This window comes from Eubalaena glacialis, chromosome X (assembly GCF_028564815.1).
Source record: "Eubalaena glacialis isolate mEubGla1 chromosome X, mEubGla1.1.hap2.+ XY, whole genome shotgun sequence".
In the NCBI taxonomy this organism is placed as follows: Eukaryota; Metazoa; Chordata; class Mammalia; order Artiodactyla; family Balaenidae; genus Eubalaena; species Eubalaena glacialis.
In genome coordinates this window covers 126,010,383-126,034,432 of record NC_083736.1, presented here as the reverse complement: position 1 = coordinate 126,034,432, position 24,050 = coordinate 126,010,383, and the positions used below count along the sequence as shown (strand labels likewise).

Below are 24,050 nucleotides of genomic sequence, written 5' to 3'. Positions count from 1 at the left end.
TCTCAGCTTTAGCGTCATTGCCTGTTTCCTGTCTCTCTTGCTAGACTGTAAGCTCTGTAAGAGCAGGGACTGTGTGCAGTTCACGTTTGTATGCCCAGCACCAGACACAAAGCTTAGCAGAGAGTATAGGTGCTTAAGAATTATATATATATATATATATATATATATATATATATATATATATATAGTCATATTGTTAAAAGAATGAATATATCTACCTTGCTTTTCAGAAAAAGATGCATTCTTCATAAGTTGTGTATATATTCCTTTTTCACCTCTTAATGTATTTGCAAAGAATTAATTAGTAAAGCTAATAAGTAAAGCTCCCTAAGTTTCCTTTATAAGTATCTTTGGCTGTCTGTGTATCAAGTTTCTTTAAAGTGATGGGTATCAGTATTTATTGAGAAATTGATTTTATATGGTAATTGCCACTAAGTCTAATTTATATTTATCTATTTACACGTATATCGTGTAAAGGTAAATATTCCCATATAGAATATATTTTTAAGTAAATGAAAGTGAAGGATAAGATTTAGAGAACTTAACAACAGAGTCTTTCCCTGAGTGGGCCTTGTAATGGCTCCCACCAAGGAGGAAAGGACAAAAAGTCTATTCCATCCAGCAGCCCTGAGAATTAGGAGCCTAAACGGCCTAGTCTTTGACTGGACCATGCCCTGGGCTGTGGAGGAACGTCTGGACTCCTTTCTTAATAATACAGGGGCTCACCCTTTGTAAACAAAACAGAAAGATTAAACAGAAAGAAAAAGAAAGATTACGTAGGAAGAACAGAAAGATGAAAGCTTGGAATTTTGATAAAGTATTTTTTTTGTTTTATTTGGTTTTCTTTTAGCATTTTAATGTGCTTCAGAAATGTTGTTTTATATAGTGGTTAGAAACACGGATTCTGATAGTAGACTGTATGGATTTGGGTACCACTTCTGCTTCTTGGACAAGATATTAAGCTTAGTTACCTATAAAATGGGGATAGAAGTAGTACTTATCGCTTAGGGTCGATTTGAGGGTTAAAAAAGAAAATGCACATGTAGGGCTTAGAATAGTGCCTGGCATGTAGTAAGTGCCAAATAAATGTCAGAGGCTATAATTGTTAGTTAAATTGAGATTTTTTTCCGAAATTCTTTTTGATTCAGTTAATCAGTGAGCTACGATCTGATTAAATGCTTATGTTATCAGAATGAACACTAAACCTGCAAATAATCATGGGTACTAACACCTAGCTTCGTGCTTGCTCGGCAATCCAGCAAATGTTTGATGAATGAGAGAATGGGTGAATACATAGCAAGATCATGCTCTGTAAGAAGTTGAAATCATATAGATAAGTCTAACTAATCATCTGTTATGTATAGTGTGATTAAAAAATACTAATATAAACATGATGGAACATTAATGTCTCTCTAACACACATGCACGTATTTTTATGAAAAGTGTTGATTTTAATTCTCGTTTGAAATTCTTCTTTCATATTTCTCTACCAGGGAGGAAGACTTGGAGACAAAATCAGAGCAACATAAAAGTAAATATCATTAATTAATTCAAAATTGGCCTTATTGCTGTAGTTGCAGAATTGGGATAGGGGCTAAAACCATATTTTTTCATTCACTAAACCAATATTGTGCATTTGAAAGCCTATTTCATCTAAAAGAAAAAGCTGCTGTTGCATTGTGTCTAATTGCAGTACTGGCATAGCCCCAGATATATGAGCAGTTTCTCAGGTCTTGGCTCAAGTTCAGAATAATTGCTGTAGAACATCTCACATAAGTTCCAGCTTCTCATTCCTGCCCCCACCTCAATTCACCTAAACAATTGTTGCATCTTCTTACAAAAGGAGATTTCTTTCATAAGTGATTCCAGTCCTGCAAGTATGAAACATGGACAAAGGACAGATTCTAATGGACCATCCCCTGGGCTCAAAAAAGACATCTATTCATTTCTTGATAGATTTAAGATTCCTTTTCAGTTAGCCATGATATTCTGGTATCTGCAGAGAGTAGCCTCCTCAAAACTGCAGCACCCTACGTTTTCTTTGTGTGTTCTTTTTTAAAAATAATTAATTAATTAATTAATTAATTTTTGGCTGCATTGGGTCTTCGTTGCTGCGTGTGGGCTTTCTCTAGTTGCAGCGAGCAGGGGCTACTCTTCGTTGCGGTGCGCGGCCTTCTCATTGCGGTGGCTTCTCTTGTTGTGGAGCACGGGCTCTAGGCACGCAGGCTTCAGTAGTTGTGGCATGCGGGCTCAGTAGTTGTGAGTCGCGGGCTCTAGAGTGCAGGCTCAGTAGTTGTGACACACAGGCTTAGTTGCTCCGTAGAATGTGGGATCTTCCCGGACCAGGGCTCAAACCTGTGTCCCCTGCATTGGCAGGTGGATTCTTAACTACTGCGCCACCAGGGAAGTCCCAAAGCACACCTTTTAAAGAGGGAGCATGTTAATGGTGGCTGACCATGGGCTTGACTCTGTTTCATCACTTACTAGGTGACCTTGGCCCTGTTGCTAAACCTCTCTGAGCCTCAGTTTTCCCATCTGTAAGACGGGGATGGGGATCAGTGTGCCATCACTTGCTAACTTGCTGTGCGGATTAGATATAATGAGGTGTGTTGAGCACCTAAGACAGTGCCTGCTCAATATATAGAAAGCAGTCAATGAATGTTTGTTCCTTTCCACGTGTATCGGTAATAAGTAGGTCATATCGTGTGGAGATGCTTTTCAGCTGATAGATCCTGTACTTCATTTTCGGTTGTAGCTGTTAAGAAGTAACACTACATTTACTTGGGGGTTAGGCTTTTTGCAAGCTCAGCTGTCCAGTACAGCCAAGATCCCTGGAATATGCTTCCGAAGAGCAAATAACTATCACAGATCTCATGCAGTCGACTCAGTAGGGCAGTCCAAGTCCTGTGGAGTCTGCAAAATAAGGCAGCGGTTTAGGATCAAGGAGATCACTGACATGTGGCAGAGAGCAGAGATAGATGAACAGGTCACAGCCATTTCAAGACACAATAGACAGTTGTGCACATCTTGTTGGCCTTGGAGTGTGTCATTAGATTTTATCATATCATTCATGTTCATGATGATGCCACTGAGTCTTTGGGAAAAGGGTCAGTGATACTGTGTGTCCTTGGTTAAAGAATTCAAGGATTCATGTAATATTTGCTATCCAGATTTCCATAAAAAAATCAGTAAGGTTAGGGACTTCCCTGGTGGTGCAGTGGCTAAGACTCCGAGCTCCCAATGCCGGGGGCCCGGGTTTGATATCTGGTCAGGGAGCTAGATCCCACATGCATGCTGCGACTACGAGTTTGCATGCCACAACTAAGGAGCCGGCGAGCCACAACTGAGGAGTCCACCGGCTGCAACCAAATAAATAAATAAATAAATAATTTTAAAAAATCAGTAAGATTAAAAAGCCATGTTGGTTCTTCAATGAATAAACTTTAGTTATCTGGACAATCAACTTTTTTGGCAGCAGTGGGAGGGGGGGCCGTGCCGCATGGCATGTGGGATCTTTTTTTTTTTTTTTTTTAATTTTGGCTGCATTGGGTCTTCATTGCTGCGCGCGGGCTTTCTCTAGTTGCGGCGAGCGGGGGCTACTCTTTGTTGTGGTGTGAAGGCTTCTCATTGCAGTGGCTTCTCTTGCTGTGGAGCACGGGCTTCAGTAGTTGCAGCACGTGGGCTCAGTAGTCGTGGCTCACGGGCTCTAGAGTGCAGGCTCAGTAGCTGTGGCATGCGGGCTTAGTTGCTCCACGGCATGTGGGATCTTCCCGGACCAGGGATTGAACCCGTGTCCCCTGCATTGGCAGGCGGATTCTTAACCACTGCACCACCAGGGAAATCCCGGCATGGGGGATCTTAGTTCCCCAACCAGGGATTGAACCCATGCCCCCTGCAGTGGAAACACGGAGTCTTAGCCACTGGACCGCCAGGGAAGTCCCAGTACAATCAACATTTTATGAATTAACCTCATTTTCCCGAAGTGCCGAAGAAATGAAACATTACTTAACATATAAAGTAAATGGTAATGAATATCTTAAATCTGTCCTCTTAGGCAACTAAAATCATTTTTTTAACTAGTACATATCAAAGTTATTTCTGAAAAAATCATACTCATAGTGTTACTTTTCAGTTTATCTATACAGTTAGAACGTAGAAAGAAGAAAACTTAATTTGAGCTAGAGTTCCATGAAAAAGAACTATACCTACGTAGATGCTAATTTCACTTTTATTTTCATTTCAGATTGAAGCGGTGCATGATTGTCAGGAGAAGAGTAGTTCTGCTCAGTCCTCCAGTTTGAACAATGGCAATAGCCTGGATGTTTTAAAGAAGTATCTTTTATTTATTAACATATACCCATATATACATCTACCAGTAGGAGGCTCTGATTCAGTGTTCAAGGCAAATGTGCTTAGAATTTTGAGTTCACAGAATGGGGTTCTACTGGATGTGATGAAAAGTACACTAGAGAAGGTGTCAGAAGTCCTGGATTTAGGCCTGGCCAACCTATATTCTGTTTATGTGACTTGAAAATTAACTAGATCTTTTCAGAATCTTAGTCTCCTCTTTTATGAAAGAGGTGAGAGTGAATGGGTCAGTGTTTCAAAAACTACAAAGGATTATGTAGATATACAATGTGATTTTATAGGTGCTAATAAAAATCATTGTTTCGTTCACTTTTATATTATTATGTTAATATTCCACACATATGAATAGTCACCTTTTAAATTTTATATCACAGACTTTTGAGTAAGTAGCCAGTATTTTGGAGCAAGTTATGTATATAGCCAAAGATGGTCAAATGTTAATTCTTAAAAGTATAAAAATTTAAAAGAGGCCAAGGATAGAAGTTAAATTAAATGGGTAACTTATATTGGGGAGTGAGGAAATAAATTTTAAATATGATGTCAATTAGAAATCACATTGGAAGGAAAATGTATTTTATTTTAAAGAGACAGTAAAAAAATTACTACAGAAACTTAAGTATGATCTATATTTGGGAAAACCAGTATAATCATGTCTTGGAAAATTTCAGAACATTACTGGGAAAAAAAGGAAAAATTGTGCCTAAAATGCTAATATTATTTTTTTCTGAGAGAGAGAGGGAACTATAGCACAGAAACTGTGCTGTTCAAAAAAGTATTCCCAGCTTTTGCACAGTGGCAGTATCATAGCCAATGAGGTTTATCCGAGGCACGATTATTGCTAATTGAAAAAAGTATTCCCCAGATTTTTAGGACTAGATTTTGTGAATTTTTAGTAAATGATTCTTAAGCTTAGTGAGTTAGAAATAAGATGGGTTTTTTTTCTCATTTAAAAATAACTCCTGAGCCCCACTCCTCTTTTTTAAAAAAAATTTTTAAGAGTCTTGTGCGTAGTACTTACTCTAGAAACCACAGAATTAATTTTATATTTTGATGATAAAACCAAGCCATTGGTAGTTCCCCTGCATTATTAATTTTCATCTTAGACAATTTATAATGATAATAAGTGAAATGTTGCAATACAATTCTAAAGCCATAAAATAACTGACAAATGTGGTCCTTTCATTTTAGCCACGTCCTAAATGAGCTGGTACAGACAGAGAGGGTGTATGTTCGGGAACTATTTGCTGTTTTGTTGGTAAGTGACTCAGATCGTATTTTCCTGTCTTTTAGGAAGTGCTTCGGGCAGACTTCTCTTTTTGTCTCCTTCCTTGATTGTTAAATGTGCATATTCAGGTTCTCCCTCAGCAGTGAGAATTGTGGGTTCAGAATTTATTACAGAACAGATAAGCTGTTCCCTTAGGAATACAGCAGATCGTTATAATTATTCCCAGGGTGCTCTTTAGAGATTGTGATGTAAAGCATTAAGTATGGGAGAAAAACATTCTCTTGATACAAATGTCGTAATATTAATTTGGTCTGAAAAAACCCAAACAATTATTGCCTGTTTAAGGAGAAGTTAATGACCTGTAATATCATTTTTCATACCTGGTTTCTATTTTGTTTCCTATTTTGTTTCTATTTTGTTTTCCTATAAGCTACCCTGAAGGCCAAAGAGCTGTCACTTTATTCTACCCATTGAGTAGAAAACCTTGACTTCCTTGTTCTGCTATCTAAAATAATAATAATAATAGTGGATAACTTTGGGAACTAGAAAATTTGAATGTTAAAATCACAAACAACTTTACCCATTAATCCCATATATGTTCTGCTATACCTATACCTTTGGTGGCCCAATCAAATGTTGATGTAAATATTTTTTAAATGAATAAATGTATTTATTTTGGGTAGGGCTATAGAGAGGAGATGGATAATCCAGAGATGTTTGACCTTATACCACCTCTCCTGAGAAATAAAAAGGATGTTCTCTTTGGAAATATGGCAGAAATATATGAATTCCATAACAAGTATGTAATTGCTGAATTGAATTTTCTTTTTCATGATTATTATTTAAAAGGTTATTGACCAATTTAGCATATTTCACACAAAATCATATCATTTTTTTCTTTGAAATTTTTACAGCATTTTCATGAGCAGTCTGGAAAATTGCGTTGTTGCTCCAGAAAGAGTGGGACCTTGTTTCCTGGAAAGGGTTAGTTCAATGATTATTTCAAAATATATAAATATAGGCCACCAAAAGAGCAGGTCATTTTACAGATTTAGAGACAAGGTAGGCATTATTTTTTATGTCTTTATGTTTTTGGAGGAAACACATCACTCCAGCAAGTATTTGAGGCTAAACCAAGTTTTGTTACAGGAATGGGGTATTCGAACGTGCAAATGGCCATTGTATTCTGTGGTATCAAATGCTACAATGGCTCAGCTTGTGTCCATTGACCCCTGGGTGATCCCAGGAGTCCAAGGACCATCCTGGCTGTGAAGATGGGAGATTTGGGATCATCTCAGCACAACCATTCTTGGCTTGGTTAATTTTTAGCCTAAGAGATGCCTTGATATTCCCCTCTAATACATGTGAAGTCTTTGAATCAAATGGAGTCTGGCTTTCAGACACCAAGGCATCTATCACAGGAACTTTGCAAAATGGGGAGCTGTGTGTTCCTTTTATTCTACAAGATCATTCAGGGAGGCTCATTTCTCCGCGTCCTAAGAGTGTACTTAGTGCAATTGACTTCCCAGGCTTTGTAATCATACTCTCTTCCATTAGAGTTTTCTCTCACAATGTTCTCTGCTTATCTAGTTCCTCCTCTTCTTGAAAGATCAGTTTTGTCTTGATTTGAGAGTCAGTTTGATAGAGGTGATCACTGAAAGCTTCCAAGGAGATATCTTATCTCAGAAAGCGTTTATGGCGTGAGAAGATAATAGGGATAAGGCAGAACCTTTCTCAACATAACCAAACTTCAAACGCGCGTTTAAACCATGGCCAAATTCCTCCCTGACCTCCCTAAGTAACAACAACCTCTCTTTCCTTTGAACTCCTGTAGTACTTAATGTCTGCGCTACTCATTGGGAATTTTACATTACTACGCATCTTTACACATATTCATGAAATCTGCTCCAACTAGATGGAAAGCTCATTGAGGCAGGGTCCATATCCTATGTATATATATCCTATGTATTTTTGTATCTCTAATAAGGTCAGCATGGTTCTTGGCAATCAGTAGGGGTTTAATAAGTGCCTGTTGATCTGTTCATTCATTCAACAGCCATCTACTGAATACCTACTCTGTGCCAAGCACTTTACTAGGCAATGCGGAATACCGAGACCATCCGCATAGAAAGACAGGGAATCCATTGTGTACAGTGTGAGATGTGGTATATTAGAGATATACAAAGGGTCCTATAGGAGCCAAGAAGAGGTGCATCTGATATTGACTGGAGGTATAAATGATGACTGTATAGAAGAGATGACTCATGAGATGAATGATAATGAGTGAGTAGGAGGTAGCCCATTACATGAGGGTCAAATAAAGATGATTCCAGGGAGAGAGAATAGCATGGGCAGATGCCTCGCAGTGTTATGGTACAACGATGATGCTCCGAGGAACCAAAGACCTCGGGAGTTACTATAAGTTCATTCACTAGGGAGTCGAGAGACTGAAAGCATAGAAAGAGCATATTTCTTGGTACCCTATTACCTCATAGTAATGAAAAAAGTAGTCTGTTTTCATAGTTCATTCAAAGAAGGCTTTTCTCCCTCTGACTTTTCTTTTCTCCCTCTAACTCTTAAACTTGGTAAATGGAAGTTATGAAATTCCTTGGATAATTATGTGTCCCTCTACCTGGTCTGATGGGCATGCTGTTCTTGGAATATCAAGAGGGCTTCTGACCAGCTGCCAGTGTGACAGGCCCTTTAGGCCACATTCCCTGTGATGCTTGGCCATACTCACTCTTGCTCAGCCTTCCTTGATAAGAAAAGTACATGCTCACAAATTGCTAATACCCTTGAATTTTCTTTTTATCACAGAAAGATGATTTTCAAATGTATGCAAAATACTGTCAGAATAAGCCCAGGTCAGAGGCAATTTGGAGGAAGTATTCAGAATGCGCCTTTTTCCAGGTATAGTAATTGTTCAGGTATTGGATGTACTCTCTGTGGAAGATACTGGGATATTTCTTATGTATAAATTCATTTTCTGCTTTAAGTAAGTTATATATATATATATAAGAGCGGTTTGACCCTCCCCAAAATATACATACATGCACACAAACATATATGCTGCTCCCCAGAGGCAACTACTTTCTGCTCTTTTAGCTACTTCTTTCGGTATTTACCTCCATACCTCCAAATATCATACTCATATTGCTACTTCCCATGATGGAAGATGAGGATGTAGCTTTCTTTCATTGTTCTTGCTCCCCAGCACGCAGACACACACACACACACACACACACACACACACACACTTCTTTTCCTCCAAATAGTCCAATCTAGTTATATTGTGTAACTCTGGCTAGATTGATATACAGTGTTAAATTATTAAGACTATGTAATTTCTGTGCTCAGGTGAATAATGTGGAATAAGACGGTTGCTTTTCCTTCCTTACTGTTTTTCTTACAAGTGTCTTTTTTTACTCACTTAATTTTCTAGGTACTTATCCCTATTCTACCCCAAACTCTCCCAGTTGTGAGAGTTACATCAATCTCTTCTAGTACATTTAAACATTATATTTTCTCTGAATTTCATCTTGAAAAAATCTCCCCTGGAGTCTTCTGACCTGCTCATCTAGACTCACTAAGCCCGTTGTGCAGCTGCCATCTTGGAATGCTGGTGAATATCAATTTCAGGGAGTCTGCTCACGTGTCTCTTGCCTAGGCTCTCCCGTTTCCTAGGCGCCATATCTGTCTCTTCCTTGTTTTATTAACTTGTTCAGCGGAATACATCCTCCAGTAGCTTTACTGAGAAAGTGTGCATGATAGGTAAATGTTTTTGAGAGCTTGCATGTCTGTGAATGTCTTTATTCTACCCTAACACTTGATTGCTAGCTTGACTGGGTATAGAGTTCTATGTAAGAAATAATTTTCCTCAGAATTTTGAAGGTATTTGCTCCATTGTTTTCTAGTTTCCAGTGTTGCTGTTAAGAAATCTTATGCCATTTTGATTTTTGTTCCTTTGCACGTGACCTAGTTTTGTCCTCTCTGTGAAAGCTTATGGGAGCTTCCTTTATCCTCAGGGTTCTGAAATATCACAGTGCTGTGCCATTATCCAATCTTATGGTGATCCCTTTGAATTTGGAACCCCTTGTCCAAATTTACTTGGATTTTTTTTCCTTTGATTTTCTCCACACAATTTTCTCCATTTTCTCTTTCTGGAATTTCTATTGTACAGATGTTGGAGATTCTGGAGCAGTCCTCTAATTATCTTTTCTTTTTATGTTCTGGGTCTTTGTCTTGTTGCTGTATCTTCTGGGATTTATCTTCCAGTCCTTCTGTTGAGGGTTTTGTTTCTGCCATCATGTTATTAATTTTGAAGAGCCTCTACCCGTTTCTGTTCTCTGAATGTTCCTTTCAGTACAACCCTGTTTATGTTTCATGAATTCAATATCTTTACTTATCTATATGAGGAGAATTATAATAGATTTTCCTTTTAAAAATAGCTTTCTCCTCCTTGCAGAGTTTCTGTTGTCTTCATATTGCTTTTCTTCTTTCTTTTCTTTTCTTTTTTTTTTTGTTTCTGTCACTTTCCTCAAATGTCTGGTGATATTTGGTTGTCCACTTGCGTTAGGAATAAGCACTAAAAAGCTCACTGGAAGTTTCCTGTGCTTATGTGGGTTTATTGACCATGGTCCTCACGGTTGGGTCCTTGGAGGATCCCCAAGACCTGTATGTTTCGGTCGTTTTGCTCAGGCTGGTCAGATTCTCCAGTCTGCTACCTGGAGAATGAGGATCTGGCTGCCAGTGTTCTGGTAGCCAAGTGGGGGGAAAGGCTGAGAGTCTCTTAGTTGGTACATAAATATTCAAGTAATCTCTTTGCTTTCAATATGGTATGGTGCCGTCAGCTGGACCTGGTATTCCCTAGTCCAAAGGCCCTCTGTCTCACTCTTTTCAGATAAACATCCTTTCTTCTGCTGTGGGGACAAGGGCGGCAGCCACCCAGTTTTGCACGGTGGCATGCTGTCTCAGATGCTTACTGTTGTTGCTGCTGCCGGTGCTGCTTTGTTTAGATTTAACGCTCATTTAATTCTTTTTTTTTGGTAACAGCTTTGTTGAGATATAATTAAAATAACACAAAATTCACCCTTTTAAAATGTACAATTCAGTAGTTTCACTATATTCACAAAGTTGTGCAACCATCACCACTGTCAACTTAAGAACATTTTCATCACTCCAAAAAAAAAATACCTTTTAACAGTCACCTCCCATTTCCCCCCAAGCCCCACAGCTCTCTGCAAATACGAAGCTACTTTCTGACACTATAGATTTGCCTGTTCTGAACATTTCGTATAAATGGAATCTTAAAATATGTGACCTTCTGTGTCTGGCTCCTTTCACTCAGCATCATGTTTTCACAGTTCATCTATGTTGTAGCAAGTGTCAGAACTTCATTCCATTTTATGGCCTAATAATATTCCATTGTATGGATGGATATTCCACATTTTATTTACCCATTCATCAGTTGATGGACATTTGGGTTGTCTCCACCTTTTGTGTACAAGTTTTTGTGTGGACATTATTTTCATTTCTCTTTGCCGTAGACCTGGGTGTGAAATTGCTAGGTCATATGGTAATTCTGTTAACTTTTTTTTTTTATAGTAATCTTTTATTTATTTATTTATTTTTATATTTATTTTTGGCTGTGTTGGGTCTTCGTTTCTGTGTGAGGGCTTTCTCTAGTTGCGGCGAGCGGGGGGCCACTCTTCATCACGGTGCGTGGGCCTCTTCACTATCGCGGCCTCTCTTGTTGAGGAGCACAGGCTCCAGACGCGCAGGCTCAGTAGTTGTGGCTCACGGGCCTAGTTGCTCTGCGGCATGTGGGAGCTTCCCAGACCAGGGCTCGAACCCGTGTCCCCTGCATTAGCAGGCAGATTCTCAACCACTGCGCCACCAGGGAAGCCCCTGTTAACTTTTTGAAGAACTGTTGGGTTGTTTTCCAAAGTTGCTGCACCTTTTTACATTCCTACCAACGGTGTATGAGGGGCCTGATTGCTCCACACCTCTACCAACACTGGTTAGTATCTAATTACTTCTTAAACAAACTTTTAAAATTACTTCTTAAACAGCCATCTTTTTTCAAACCCCACCTTCATCTCCAGCTTCTAGAGGTACTTGATTCTGGAGTCTTTGTGGAGGAGGGGGAAGTGTGTTCTTTAACATAAATTGAGTTGTTCCTTGGCTTTTCCCTCTGCCAGTTTCCAAATTTTGTCAATGTTTTTCCCTCTTTCATCTTTGTAACTTTGGGTTTTTCGTTGTAAAAATAACTTTTCCATCACTTTAATTGGGTTTCATGAGTGGAGAGCTAAATACATGTATCAGTCCACCATTTTTAACCATAAAAGTTGATAATCGAATTAGATTATGTATTGGATTTTATCACATACAGAGGAGGGTCCTGGATCTTCCATAGATATCTCCTCTCCCATTCCCTTTGTGTTCTGCACTTCCTCTACGCAGATTTCATCCTAAACAGCTCCATCTTGCCCTAATTATGGACCCTACAATGTTCCCAGGACTCAAAGTCATGGCTTTTATATTTATAGTGGCAGCAAGCCAATAATCAGATGAAATGTAGCACCAGTTGATAAGGGCTGTATTTTTCTTGTGACATTTAAAAAACTCTTCTCATACCCAGTCTGATTTATATTCAGTACAACCTATTTCTTTTCTGGGTCTTGGCCTGCAGAGCTGAGCCTTTTGTTAATTTTCTTGGATACTTTGAAGAACTTCTTGGTCATGTTAACCTATGGTCATTCATTGCTTTCTTACTTTTTAAGCGTTCCACATCATTGTGAATTTATACATAAAAACTTTTTAGTCTTTGAAATTTGGGGATGTTCTACCTCTCCGATCCTCGAAATAAAGTTTACTGTAGTTTTTTAGACATACTGCCTCTTACAATTTCCATACCATATATAACAGCAATTTTTCTGGTAAATTTTCCTTGAGATGTAAGAAACATGCATGCATTGGGTCTAATCAATGAACATTTGACATTTTCATAGGTAAATGTCAATTTAAATTTATTGATAATTGTATTTTAATGACAGGAATGTCAAAGAAAATTAAAACACAGACTTGGTCTAGATTCCTATTTACTGAAACCAGTGCAACGGATTACTAAATATCAGTTACTGTTGAAGGTAATTACATGAAACATTTGTTTCTTTCTTTACTTACTTCTTTGGGTCAAAGGTGGCAAAGCCATTAAAAGGGGAGCAACTGACTAGTAAGCACTAGAAATAGGTAGGCTTCCTGACTGAGACAGCTGGATTTAGCAGTTGAATCAATGCTTCTAGCTATTTAATCGTCCATACAAGTTACACTGATATATGGATAACCCCGACTGTAGAACTTTTACTGTTGTTAAGCAGAACTAAACAAATATAGTTTTGAGACTGTATTTCCTATAGTTTTGAGGCTGTATTTCCTATGGGCCTTCTCAATGAAAAATGAAGATGGCACACCTCTGAGTAATGTGAAAGGATTCCAAAAATGTCACGTTAAGTATAAATACAACATAGCTTGTTTTAAAATATCTTTTTACAATGTTCTATGGTATATGCATAATGAATAAAATGAATTGCTGTAAGTGGAGGACCAAAAAATGTGTAATTGCTTTAAAAACGGATCTCTAGTGTGTCCTAATACCTATTGTTCTCCAGCTCCAGAAGCATTGAATGCCCTTTGCTTTCTTTTTTTTTTTTTTTTTTATAAAGTATGTGAAAGTTAAATGCTCTGACATTTTATTTATTTATGGCTGTGTTGGGTGTTCGTTTCCGTGCGAGGGCTTTCTCTAGTTGTGGCAAGCGGGGGCCACTCTTCATCGCGGTGCGCGGGCCTCTCACTATCGCGGCCTCTCTTGTTGCGGAGCACAGGCTCCAGACGCGCAGGCTCAGTAATTGTGGCTCACGGGCCCAGCTGCTCTGCGGCATGTGGGATCTTCCCAGACCGGGGCTCGAACCCGTGTCCCCTGCATTGGCAGGCAGATTCTCAACCACTGCGCCACCAGGGAAGCCCATGCCCTTTGCTTTCTACTGTTCAGTCACTATTCCATTTCTTCCCCAGTTTTGACATTGTTATTAAATATAGTATTAATGTGACAAATAGCATATGAAAGAAATTACTCGAAAAACTGCCATTATCTTTGGATTCCTCCTCGAAAGCATGTTAGCCAACAATGTATTCATTTTCTCCAGTTATTAATATCTGCCTAATATTAAGTTTAATTCTTGACTTCTAATTACAGGAGCTATTAAAATATAGCAAAGACTGCGAAGGATCTGTACAATTAAAGGAGGCACTTGACATGATACTGGATTTACTGAAGTCAGTTAATGACTCAATGCATCAGATTGCAATAAATGGCTATATCGTAAGTAGATCATAATGATTGTTGCAGTTTTACAGGGTAAGCATGTTAACATCTCTTTCTTCCTCTCCTAGAATCAACTGAGAAATAAGATGTAAGAGGCAGACAAATGAAGGATCTGAATGTCAGCATTATTACTTATGATGCTAAGTGGAAAATTGGCTTCAGATCAGCAGCCAAATGAATTTATGACATTCCCCGTGTCCCTAACAAGGCCTACCCCCAAGTGCAGACCTTGGGAGATCCCGCTTGCTGGAATGTTTGGGTCTATTCTAAGGAGGCATATGGTCCCAGAATTGCTCTTTGCCTCAGTCCAGGATAGGGATGGAAGAAAGGGATCAAATCTTTAGAGTTAACTGCCCCCCGTGGGAAAACTTGTACTGAGAGAGGTCATTTACCAATTAGGATTGAGGAAGTAATGGAAACATGAAGCCAGGGAAAAGGAGGCTTCTTCTATCTCCTGGTCCCACAGTCATTTTGTAACTGGGTGACACATGGCATGTTTTCCTGTGAAAAGTTATGATGAATGAAACTTTAAAAACTATAAATTACACTTCAGGGTTTTAGTAACTCAATCTAAACACTGTAATATTGATGTCAGAGATCTGAATGTTGCTCTGCCTTGTACTAATGAGTTTGGGTTTTCCATTCCAGGGAAACTTAAATGAGCTGGGCAAGATGATAACGCAGGGTGCATTCAGCGTTTGGATTGGACACAAGAAAGGTGCTACAAAGATGAAGGATTTTGCTAGATTCAAGCCAATGCAGCGGCACCTTTTCTTGTATGAAAAAGCCATTGTTTTTTGTAAAAGGCGTGTTGAAAGCAGAGAAGGCTCTGATCGATACCCGTCATACAGTTTTAAGCACTGTTTGAAAGTAAGACTGTTTGAATTGTGTAATGTAATAGTCTTTCATATATACATATACTGTATTCCAGTTTGTATACTTTTTCAGCTCAGATGACTGGGCTGAAAAAGTATATATACTCTTATACTTTAGTTGCACATCTTTTTTTAAAAGAAAATCTTTTTTTTTAAATTGAGGTATAACTGACATATAACATTACATTAGTTTCAGGTGTACAGTGTAATGATTCAATATTTGTATATGTTGTGAAATGATCACCACAAGTAATATCCATCACCACACATAGTTACAAACCTTTTTTTCTTGTGATGAGAACTTTTAAGATCTAATCTGTTAGCAAGTTTCAAATATGAAGTACAGTATTATTAACCATGGTACCCATAGTCACCATGCTGTGCATACATCCCTAGGACTTATTTATTTTATAACTGGAAGTTTGTACCCTTTGACCCCCCTTCACCACCCATTTCGCACGCTCCCACCCATGAAACCTTAAGTAGAAATCTTAGAGAGAAGTCAGGTGAAGCAGAACTTTTCTGCCTGAAATGAGAGCCACGGAGGGCAGACCGTGGCCTCCTTCCTTTCCTCTCTCACTTCAGTCCCAGGCAGTCCCCAAGGGGGCGCCCTAGACTCCTGCACGGCACAGTTTGAAATTGTGGGCAGTGACCCAGGCTCCCCCATTAGCACTCTCTTACCAATGGCACCAGGTGGAGTTCTTGGTCTTGGTAGCAAGGAGCTTTTCTCATACGGGAGAGTCAAGGAGGAAAGAGTTTCTTCCTTTTTTTCAGTGTGATTTAAAAATGGATCACTTTTATGGTTAGCATATTCCCATCGTATCCCTCCTCCATCCCCTCCCTTCCTGGGTGTCCAGAGCCGCCTACAGCTGGATCCTGCCCACACCTGTCCTGTCCAATCCTTAGAAATTACTTTCTTCTCACCCATAACCCAAGCTGCCATTGTGTCCTAATGTTAGTTTGGTATTAAAATGAGAGCAGTATTGTTTGAGGAAGTCACTGGCAATCCAGTGACACTCCCAGCTGGTTTTGACATTTGACAAGAGGAACCTCCAATCCACATGAGTCTGTAATTGGCAAATTTGAATTTTTTCACACCTAATTAATTTTATCTTTCAAGTTCTACATTGTAAAAGCGGTATGGCATTTGTTGAAGAAAATTTGGAAAATGGAGAAAATTATGACCCTCGACTCCCCAACCACTGTTTCTTGGTTGTTAGTATGTTGAGAATTGATGCGATGTCCAGCAGTGGTAATGGAGAGGACGTGCCATGTGTCCTGAGCCAGGCCCGAGGGCTTTGTGTCAGGAGGCCACCCGAGAAGCAGGCCCTGCTTTTGATTCTTCCCAGAGGCCAACGACCCCATGCTGTTCCTAATGGGGTTCCTGCCCAGCGTTAGGTTTGACTTCTTCCTACTGTCTACTTTCCCTGCTTCACTTCTGAACCCACAGCAGTGGCTATTCAAAACCCCCACTGTTTTCATAACAAATGCCTAGTTGCTCCTTTTTAAAAATTAATTAATTAATTAATTTTTGGCCGCGTTGGGTCTTCATTGCTGTGCCCGGGCTTTCTCTAGTTGCGGCGAGCGGGGGCTACTCTTCGTTGCGGTGTGCGGGCTTCTGATTGCGGTGGCTTCTCTTGTTGCAGAGCATGGGCTTTAGGCGTGTGGGCTTCATTAGTTGTGGCATGCGGGCTCAGTAGTTGTGGCTCGCGGGCTCTAGAGCACAGGCTCAGTAGTTGTGGTGCACGGGTTTAGTTGCTCTGTGGCATGTGGGATCTTCCCGGACCAGGGCTCAAACCCGTGTCCCCTGCATTGGCAGGCGGATTCTTAACCACTGTGCCACTAGGGAAGCCCCCCATTTAGTTTTAATTTATATAAATATTATTCTGTTATAATTCTCATTTTCTTTCTTTTTTTGATCCCAGAAACTGTTTTCAAGATACAGTTATGTTACTGTTTTATACCCAATATCTTGTTTCTAACTGCTTCACGGCAGTTCAGCCTAGCTACATTTTTTTGTTGTTGTTGTTATTGTGAATCAAGATCAATTTTTTTTTTTTTGGCTGTACCATGTGGCATGTGGGATCCTAGTTCCCTGACCAGGGATCAAACCTGTGCCCCCTGCATTGGAAGCGCAGAGTCTTACCCACTGGACCGCCAGGGAAGTCCAAGATCAATTTTTTCATAGTACAGACCCAAGAAGTAACTATTATATATCCCAGAGACAGAAATAGAAGTCTTTTTTCTTTTCAGTTTTACAACATGGACTTTTCATTTAATATATCAAGTGCTTTCCCTCCCAATATTCAAGTAGTTTTTTTTTAATAGATCTTTATTGGAGTATAATTGCTTCACAATACTGTGTTAGTTTCTGTTGTACAACAAAGTGAATCAGCCATATGCATACATATGTCCCCATATCCCCTCCCTCTTGAGCCTCCCTCCCACCCTCCCTATCCCACCCCTCTAGGTCATCGCAAAGCACCGAGCTGATCTCCCTAATAAAAGTCTTAAGATAGGTAGTTATTGGTTATAATCCCAGAGTTCTGACCCACTGGGTGACTTTTAACAAGGTAGTTGACATCTTCACACTACCCTGAAGACAGAAAATTAGGTTAAAAGTTGGGGCCCTGAGCACTTCATACAACAAGATGTCTTCAGATAAAATGCTTTAAAATAAAGAAAATATATTCATAGCTACCAGAAATCATCAGTGAAAATGTGAAGGATGAGGCAGAGACCACAGTTAGGGTATAACTGTAGAATCAGCCTCGTTCTTTTATATATATTATTTATTATATATCATATAACTATATTCATATAGTTAGAGCTTTAACTCTGCCTCTAGGTTCTAAAGGTAAGTTTTCATGGTATAGTAAATATTTAATAAGTAGAATAAAAATCTTTTGATAAAACCTTTATATTGTGTTATTTGAGAAAATATCTACAACCCATGAATTACAAATGGGTTGTATTACAGTGGATCATTTGTAGTGAATTGTTTAGAACTAAGAACAGTGTTGTTTGATAGCTATCATGGTTAGGTTTCCAGAGTAACTCAAAAAAGCTCATTTAATCTATAATGCTGTGCTCTATGTATACAATGAAAAATAGCAAAACCATTGCTATTCAAATAAGGGAAAGTTGAGAAAGCAAACTCATACTTTTAAAAACTCGTCGTGTTATCTAAGCCTTTAGTGCATGCTATTTAATCCTTATATCAGCTCTATGAAATAGGTACCTTCCCACTTTATAGTTGAGGAAACTGAAATTCAGAAAGGTTAAACAACTTGTACCAGGACACATAGCTAGCGCATGGGCTTTCCATCTTATCATGCTGTTAAAACAAAACCATGTATTGAAACAAAATCAATTTAAATAGAGATTGAATATGAGATTATTGTTTACCTTAAAACCTGATGTTTGAGCAAAAGTAGGTTAGTTAGAGTGGTTGAGTAGGAATGTAAAGATATTTTTGGACATTCTGAAAGTAACTTCTGAGTACATTCCGGGTAGATGTCACAGGCTCTTTCATTTCTAAGTATAATCCTTTTTCTTTTCCTTGATATGGGGATCTCACTAGCACTACTTTGAATGCTTATCAGCTCTAATTAGGGTCATTTGGGAGGCATGTAAATGGAACAGAGAGTGAGATATTCCTTTAGTTAATTAGGAAAGGATTGAAAGGAAAGAGAAGGCAGAAGGAAACTAAAAGAGGATGTGTGTACAAGAGAGTGAAATTGCTCAAAATGAAATTAACCAAGCTATTAGCAGCACAGGATGAAAGAAAATGGAAGAGTTTGTGCTTTGCACAATCATATGAAAGAAGAAAAACTATGGTAAGGAAGGGATATTGCATACCTAATTTTCACTGGCTACAAGAAGACTTCACTGTCCCATGACAGGTTGTTTTCTAGAGAGGCCAAGAGATTGGTGGAAATAGAGGGGATTTCTGTGTACCTGGTTGGTTCTCCCCTGACCCATAAATTGGATGTCTATAACTTGTAGGGCTTCTATAGACATAAGTAGTAATTTGTGAGATTAACTTATCTGGCATAAAGTTATTAAAAAGAACCATTTAAATTAATTTTGGATGACCTTTTCCACAATGTTTAATTAGTTTTACTTCTGTGTTTGACACAATAATTTGTTTTTATAGTGTACAGTTAATTTATAATGGAATTCAATCTTACGTGGGCTACTTGGATGCTCAGATTTGAAACATTTGTTTCACTCACTGGAATGGAGCATGTAGTCTGTACTATATAAGTGCATAGTTTAATGAAAGCATATAAACACTCAGGTCTCTGATTGTATTTATCATTTCATATTCTTTGATTATAAAACATATATTTTGCAGAAGTGAGAAATTGTTTCATTTAGAATATGGTGGGGGTAGATTTAATGTAATTTCATTTTCAGAATAAAATGCTCATGAAAATGGTGACTCATATATTGTAGATGGATGAAGTTGGAATCACTGAATATGTAAAAGGAGACAACCGCAAGTTTGAAATCTGGTATGCTGGGAAGGAAGAAGTTTATATTGTCCAGGTTGGTCATTTAAGAACTATTCTAGAAACCATAACCTGCCTTAAGATACAAAAGTCTGAATTTGCAAACAAAAATAATTTTGGTTACATTACAAAAGTTCTCAGTCCTTTCCTGTAGGTTACCTAAATATTATTTCATTATTATTCTTTGTGATGCAATTAAACATTTTCTCAGTTACCAAGTTTTCTTTTTTCTTTTTTTTCTTTTATTGAAGTATAGTTGCTGTATAATATTATATTTTACAGGTGTACAATATAGTGATTCACAATTTTTAAAGGTTATACTCCATTTATAGTTATTATAAAATATTGGCTATATTCCCTGTGCTGTACAATATATCCTTGTAGCTCATTTTATACCTAATAGTTTGTACCTATTAATCCCCTACTGCCATATTGCCCCTTCCCCCTTCCCTCTCCCCGCTGGTAACCGCTAGTTTGTTCTCTGTATCTGTGAGTCTGCTTCTTTTTTGTTATATTCACTAGTTTGTTTATTTTTTAGATTCCACATATAATCTCTAGGTCCATCCATGTTGCTGCAAATGGCATTATTTCATACTTTTTTATGGCTGAGTAGTATTCCATTGTATATATGTACCACATCTTCCAAATCCGTTCATCTGTCGATGGACACTTAGGTTGCTTCCATATCTTGGCAGAAGTTTTCTTTAACTTGAGATATGTCTGTGATGCTTTCTATGGCTTTAAGTTTTTACCACGACACCAGGAGACTTATCAACAAGAGCTGATAGCCAAGAGCTTGGCCGGTGCTTCTCTGTCCCCATCAAGTTTCTTGAGTTACAGATTTATAACAGTTCTGAGTTCCTCTTGTGCTCAGCATTCAGAGGGGACCTGATTACGAGACAGGGTGATGTGATGATTCAGATCGGATTGTTTTTTCTAAAGAATGTGGTTAAAGTCCTGGCCAGAGGCGCTGTAAGCTTCAACCTGTTTCATGGAAGAAGAGAGGAATTAGAACATTTCAAGAGAATATTGTCATTTCAAAGAGTCTTTTTTTTTTTTTTTTTTTTGGCCACACCACATGGCTTTCAGGATCTTAGTTCCCTGACCAGGGATCGAACCCCGGCCCTCGGCTGTGAAAGTGCCGAGTCCTAACCACTGGACCACCAGGGAAGTCCCTACAATAGATTGTCTTTTCAGAAACAGTAGGACTTGTTTTGTTTTACCAAAATTAAACATAAAACCATTTATATATTTAAAAGAACCCTCCTACACAGAAAAAATAAGTGAGATTTATATTTCACATTTCTCTGAGCATTATTATTGAAGGCCAATTTCGAAATGGTTTTGGCTATTATTTCATCTAATCCGATGGCTACTTATTTGCTTCTCAGAAGTTTTAAGAATCAAAATGTTAGAGTTGGAATATGGTGGTTCAGGATGTAAATCGTGTTTGATATACTTAGTGACATTTATTTTATTATAAAGCATCGTTTTAAAAAGGAAACATGTCCTCTCCTCTCCTGCTTTTTAAATCTTTAGGCTTCAAATGTAGATGTGAAGATGACGTGGTTAAAAGAAATCAGAAGTATTTTGTTGAAGCAACAGGAACTTATGACAGGTAAGTTCAAGCATGCATTCTCCAGAACAAGAAGTACAAGAACAGCTCAGTGACTCAGATTCTGTGATAATTTTTACAGGGAATGGGGCTGATATTTACTTTCTACTATTTATAATTAAAGGGTTTGTTCAACTCATTAGTAGGAGATCAAGATGCAGGAGGCTGTTTAAACTATGTCGGAGAATGAATTTTACAATGGAAGATGAGCTCTAGTGCCTGAGAAGCAGTGGTGCAGTGATAGAGCAATCTGAATGTGTTAATTCTAAATGCTTCCCATGAGGCAACTCTGCTTAGGACCTCAGTAATCAGTGCTTGGTAATGTTGGCCTGGGGGTGGTGCTAGTTATAAACTTGAATTTCTTGAAAAAAATATTACATGGTTCGATCCTTTCCTATATTCCAAATTCAGACTGGCCTTCCCTCTGGCTGTTTCAAGTCTGTGAAGGTGAACTCACATGGGATTGGGGGGGCGGGTTGTGTGTGCATATGTGAAGGTCATTGGTCCTCAAGGAAGTAAGAAGTGTGGCTTCCGAACAATGCTTATATAATCTTTGTTTTATTTCACAGTTAAAAAACAAGAACAACATAATCAGTTAATGGAACAGAATCTTTCTTCTCAGCGGAATGAGTAAGTGATTATACTTTAAGAAATACCACTCTCCAATCTTCTGTTTTCCGTATATAACATGAAACAATGTAATTAAACTATCAGACAAAAATTACCTGCCCTTTTAGCAATAACTCATCAAATTCTATAAACACATTTTCTCAGTTCTGTCCTTGGACTTGGAGCCTGATAGTCCTTAATAGTTATCCCACTGTTCCCCTGATGTTAAAAAGAATATAAGGAAGTGCCTTTGTTCAGGGAAACATCTTGACCCTATCCGCCTGTGGATGGCTGCAAGAAACAAGAAATTAACACATCACCTCCCCCAGGAGATGTTTTGCAAGACTGATGGCCCTTTTTACTTTACTTCCTCCCCGCCTCTCACTCTCTATTATGCCTTTTTACTTTATTTCCCTCTCTGATTCTATAAAAGAAACTGGCATCCAGACCCCGATAAGATGGTTATTTTGAGACATTAGTCTGCCATCTTCTCGGTCTGCCAGCTTTCCAAATAAAGTCGTATTCCTTGCCTCAAAAAAAAAAATATAGTCTGGGCTAATTTTTGAACACGATTATAAGTGCTTTGTTCTCAGTATACCCTGGGGGGAGTTGCATGTAGGCTGCTAGCAAAAGCGGCTACACTCATGGCTTTCTCTTCAAAATATTTCTGGGCACCTTCAATCTGATTGGAGAAGGAGAGGTATAAGAATGATGAAGTACTGGCAGCTAATACTGGCCTGCAGCTTTGTGGTCCCTTGATGGAGACCACTTGCTGGTGACTTGGCCTCTCTGTGTAGTTAGAGAGGAGGTATGGATCCCGGGGGCGGGGGCTGTGCCTGGACACAACCACGACGTCTTTGAGGAAGGCAGCCGTCCTCAATGATAGCTTTGCTGCTGGTTTAGAGATGTGGCCTTTGTATTCCGCCCTAGGAATCCTAAAAGGTGGAGTTTCCATACAACATTTACATATATGCAGAAAGAATCCCCACGCTGATTCCAAAGCCTTGGCACAGAAATTCACCACGCAGCATCTGCATGATGTAGGGATCATTGAAGGACTTATTAAAAGTACTCTTTTTCAGTGGTACAAATGAACTTATTTACAAAACAGAAATAGAGTCACAGATGTAGAAAATAAACTTACTGTTACGGGGGGGGGTGAGGGAGGGATAAATTGGGGAATTGGGACTAACATATACATACAACTATAGATAAAATAGATAACTAATAAGGACCTACTGCACAGGGAGCTCTACTCAATACTATCTAATGACCTATATGGGAAAAGAGTCTAAAAAAGAGTGGATATATGTATATGTATGACTGATTCACTGTGCTGTACAGCAGAAACTAATACAACATTGTAAATCAACTATACTCCAATAAAAAATAAAAATACTCTTTTTCTCTGTTGCACATCATCTTTCACAGGTAGCTAAGATCAGGTGCAAAGTATGTTGATTCATCTGAGGCTTTAGGAGTACCATTTTAGTTTATTTTTTATTTATTTATTTTTGGCTGCGTTGGGTCTTTGTTGCTGCGGACAGGCTTTCTGTAGTTGTGGCGAGCGGGGGCTACTCTTCGTTGCGGTGCGCGGGCTTCTCATTGCTGTGACTTCTCTTGTTGCGGAGCACAGGCTCTAGGCGCGCAGGCTTCAGTAGTTGTGGCACACGGGCTCAGTAGTTGTGGCTCACGGGCTCTAGAGCGCAGGCTCAGTAGTTATGGCACACAGGCTTAGTTGCTCCGCGGCATGTGAGATCTTCCCATACCAGGGCTCGAACCTGTGTCCCCTGCATTGGCAGGCAGATTCTTAACCACTGCGCCACCAGGGAAGCCCCAGGAGAACCATTTTAAAATCACGGTGGAAGTCTTTGTTTTCCACGGTTCACAATACTTAATGTTTTATCATGTATTCTGGAAGTAAAGTCTTTAGAGTTCATGGAGCAATTGACTCTATAGTAGCTGATACAACTCAACAGTATTAATCAGATTGAGGTTTCATTGTCATTCATATACACTTTGCCTAATTCGTTGAAGTTAAAAGTTCATAGAACAATCGGGGTTTTTTTGTTGTTTATATTTTTTCCAACTTATTGAGTTATAGTTGACAATTAAAACTATATACGTTTAAAGAGTATAATTTGATACCATATGCTAACACATATTTATGGAATCTAAAAAAAAAAAAAGTTCTGAAGAACCTAGGGGCAGGACAGGAATAAAGATGCAGACGTAGAGAATGGACTTGAGGACACGGGGAGGGGGGAGGGTAAGCTGGGACGAAATGAGAGAGTGGCATGGACATATATACACTACCAAATGTAAAATAGATAGCTAGTGGGAAGCAGCCACATAGCACAGGGAGATCAGCTCGGTGCTTTGTGACCACCTAGAGGGGTGGGATAGGGAGGGTGGGAGGGAGATGCAAGAGGGAGGAGATATGGGGATATATGTATAT

General features: G+C 38.9%; 1 protein-coding gene and 1 pseudogene across 5 annotated transcripts in view; both read left to right on the top strand.

Annotated features, from left to right (window-relative positions):
- MCF2 (MCF.2 cell line derived transforming sequence) overlaps nucleotides 1–24,050 on the top strand; it is a 64,162-nt gene that overhangs the window by 35,828 nt on the left and 4,284 nt on the right. For all 5 annotated transcript variants that reach the window (XM_061179507.1, XM_061179506.1, XM_061179504.1 and 2 more), the window contains 12 exons: nucleotides 1,494–1,531; nucleotides 4,244–4,332; nucleotides 5,557–5,623; nucleotides 6,277–6,392; nucleotides 6,508–6,577; nucleotides 8,411–8,503; nucleotides 12,649–12,741; nucleotides 13,848–13,973; nucleotides 14,625–14,846; nucleotides 19,313–19,405; nucleotides 20,908–20,986; nucleotides 21,553–21,613. In XM_061179507.1, the coding sequence (XP_061035490.1) occupies nucleotides 1,494–1,531; nucleotides 4,244–4,332; nucleotides 5,557–5,623; nucleotides 6,277–6,392; nucleotides 6,508–6,577; nucleotides 8,411–8,503; nucleotides 12,649–12,741; nucleotides 13,848–13,973; nucleotides 14,625–14,846; nucleotides 19,313–19,405; nucleotides 20,908–20,986; nucleotides 21,553–21,613 (1,147 nt within the window). The remainder of the gene's footprint in view (nucleotides 1–1,493; nucleotides 1,532–4,243; nucleotides 4,333–5,556; nucleotides 5,624–6,276; nucleotides 6,393–6,507; nucleotides 6,578–8,410; nucleotides 8,504–12,648; nucleotides 12,742–13,847; nucleotides 13,974–14,624; nucleotides 14,847–19,312; nucleotides 19,406–20,907; nucleotides 20,987–21,552; nucleotides 21,614–24,050) is intronic.
- LOC133082776 (U4 spliceosomal RNA) lies at nucleotides 5,150–5,276 on the top strand (annotated as a pseudogene).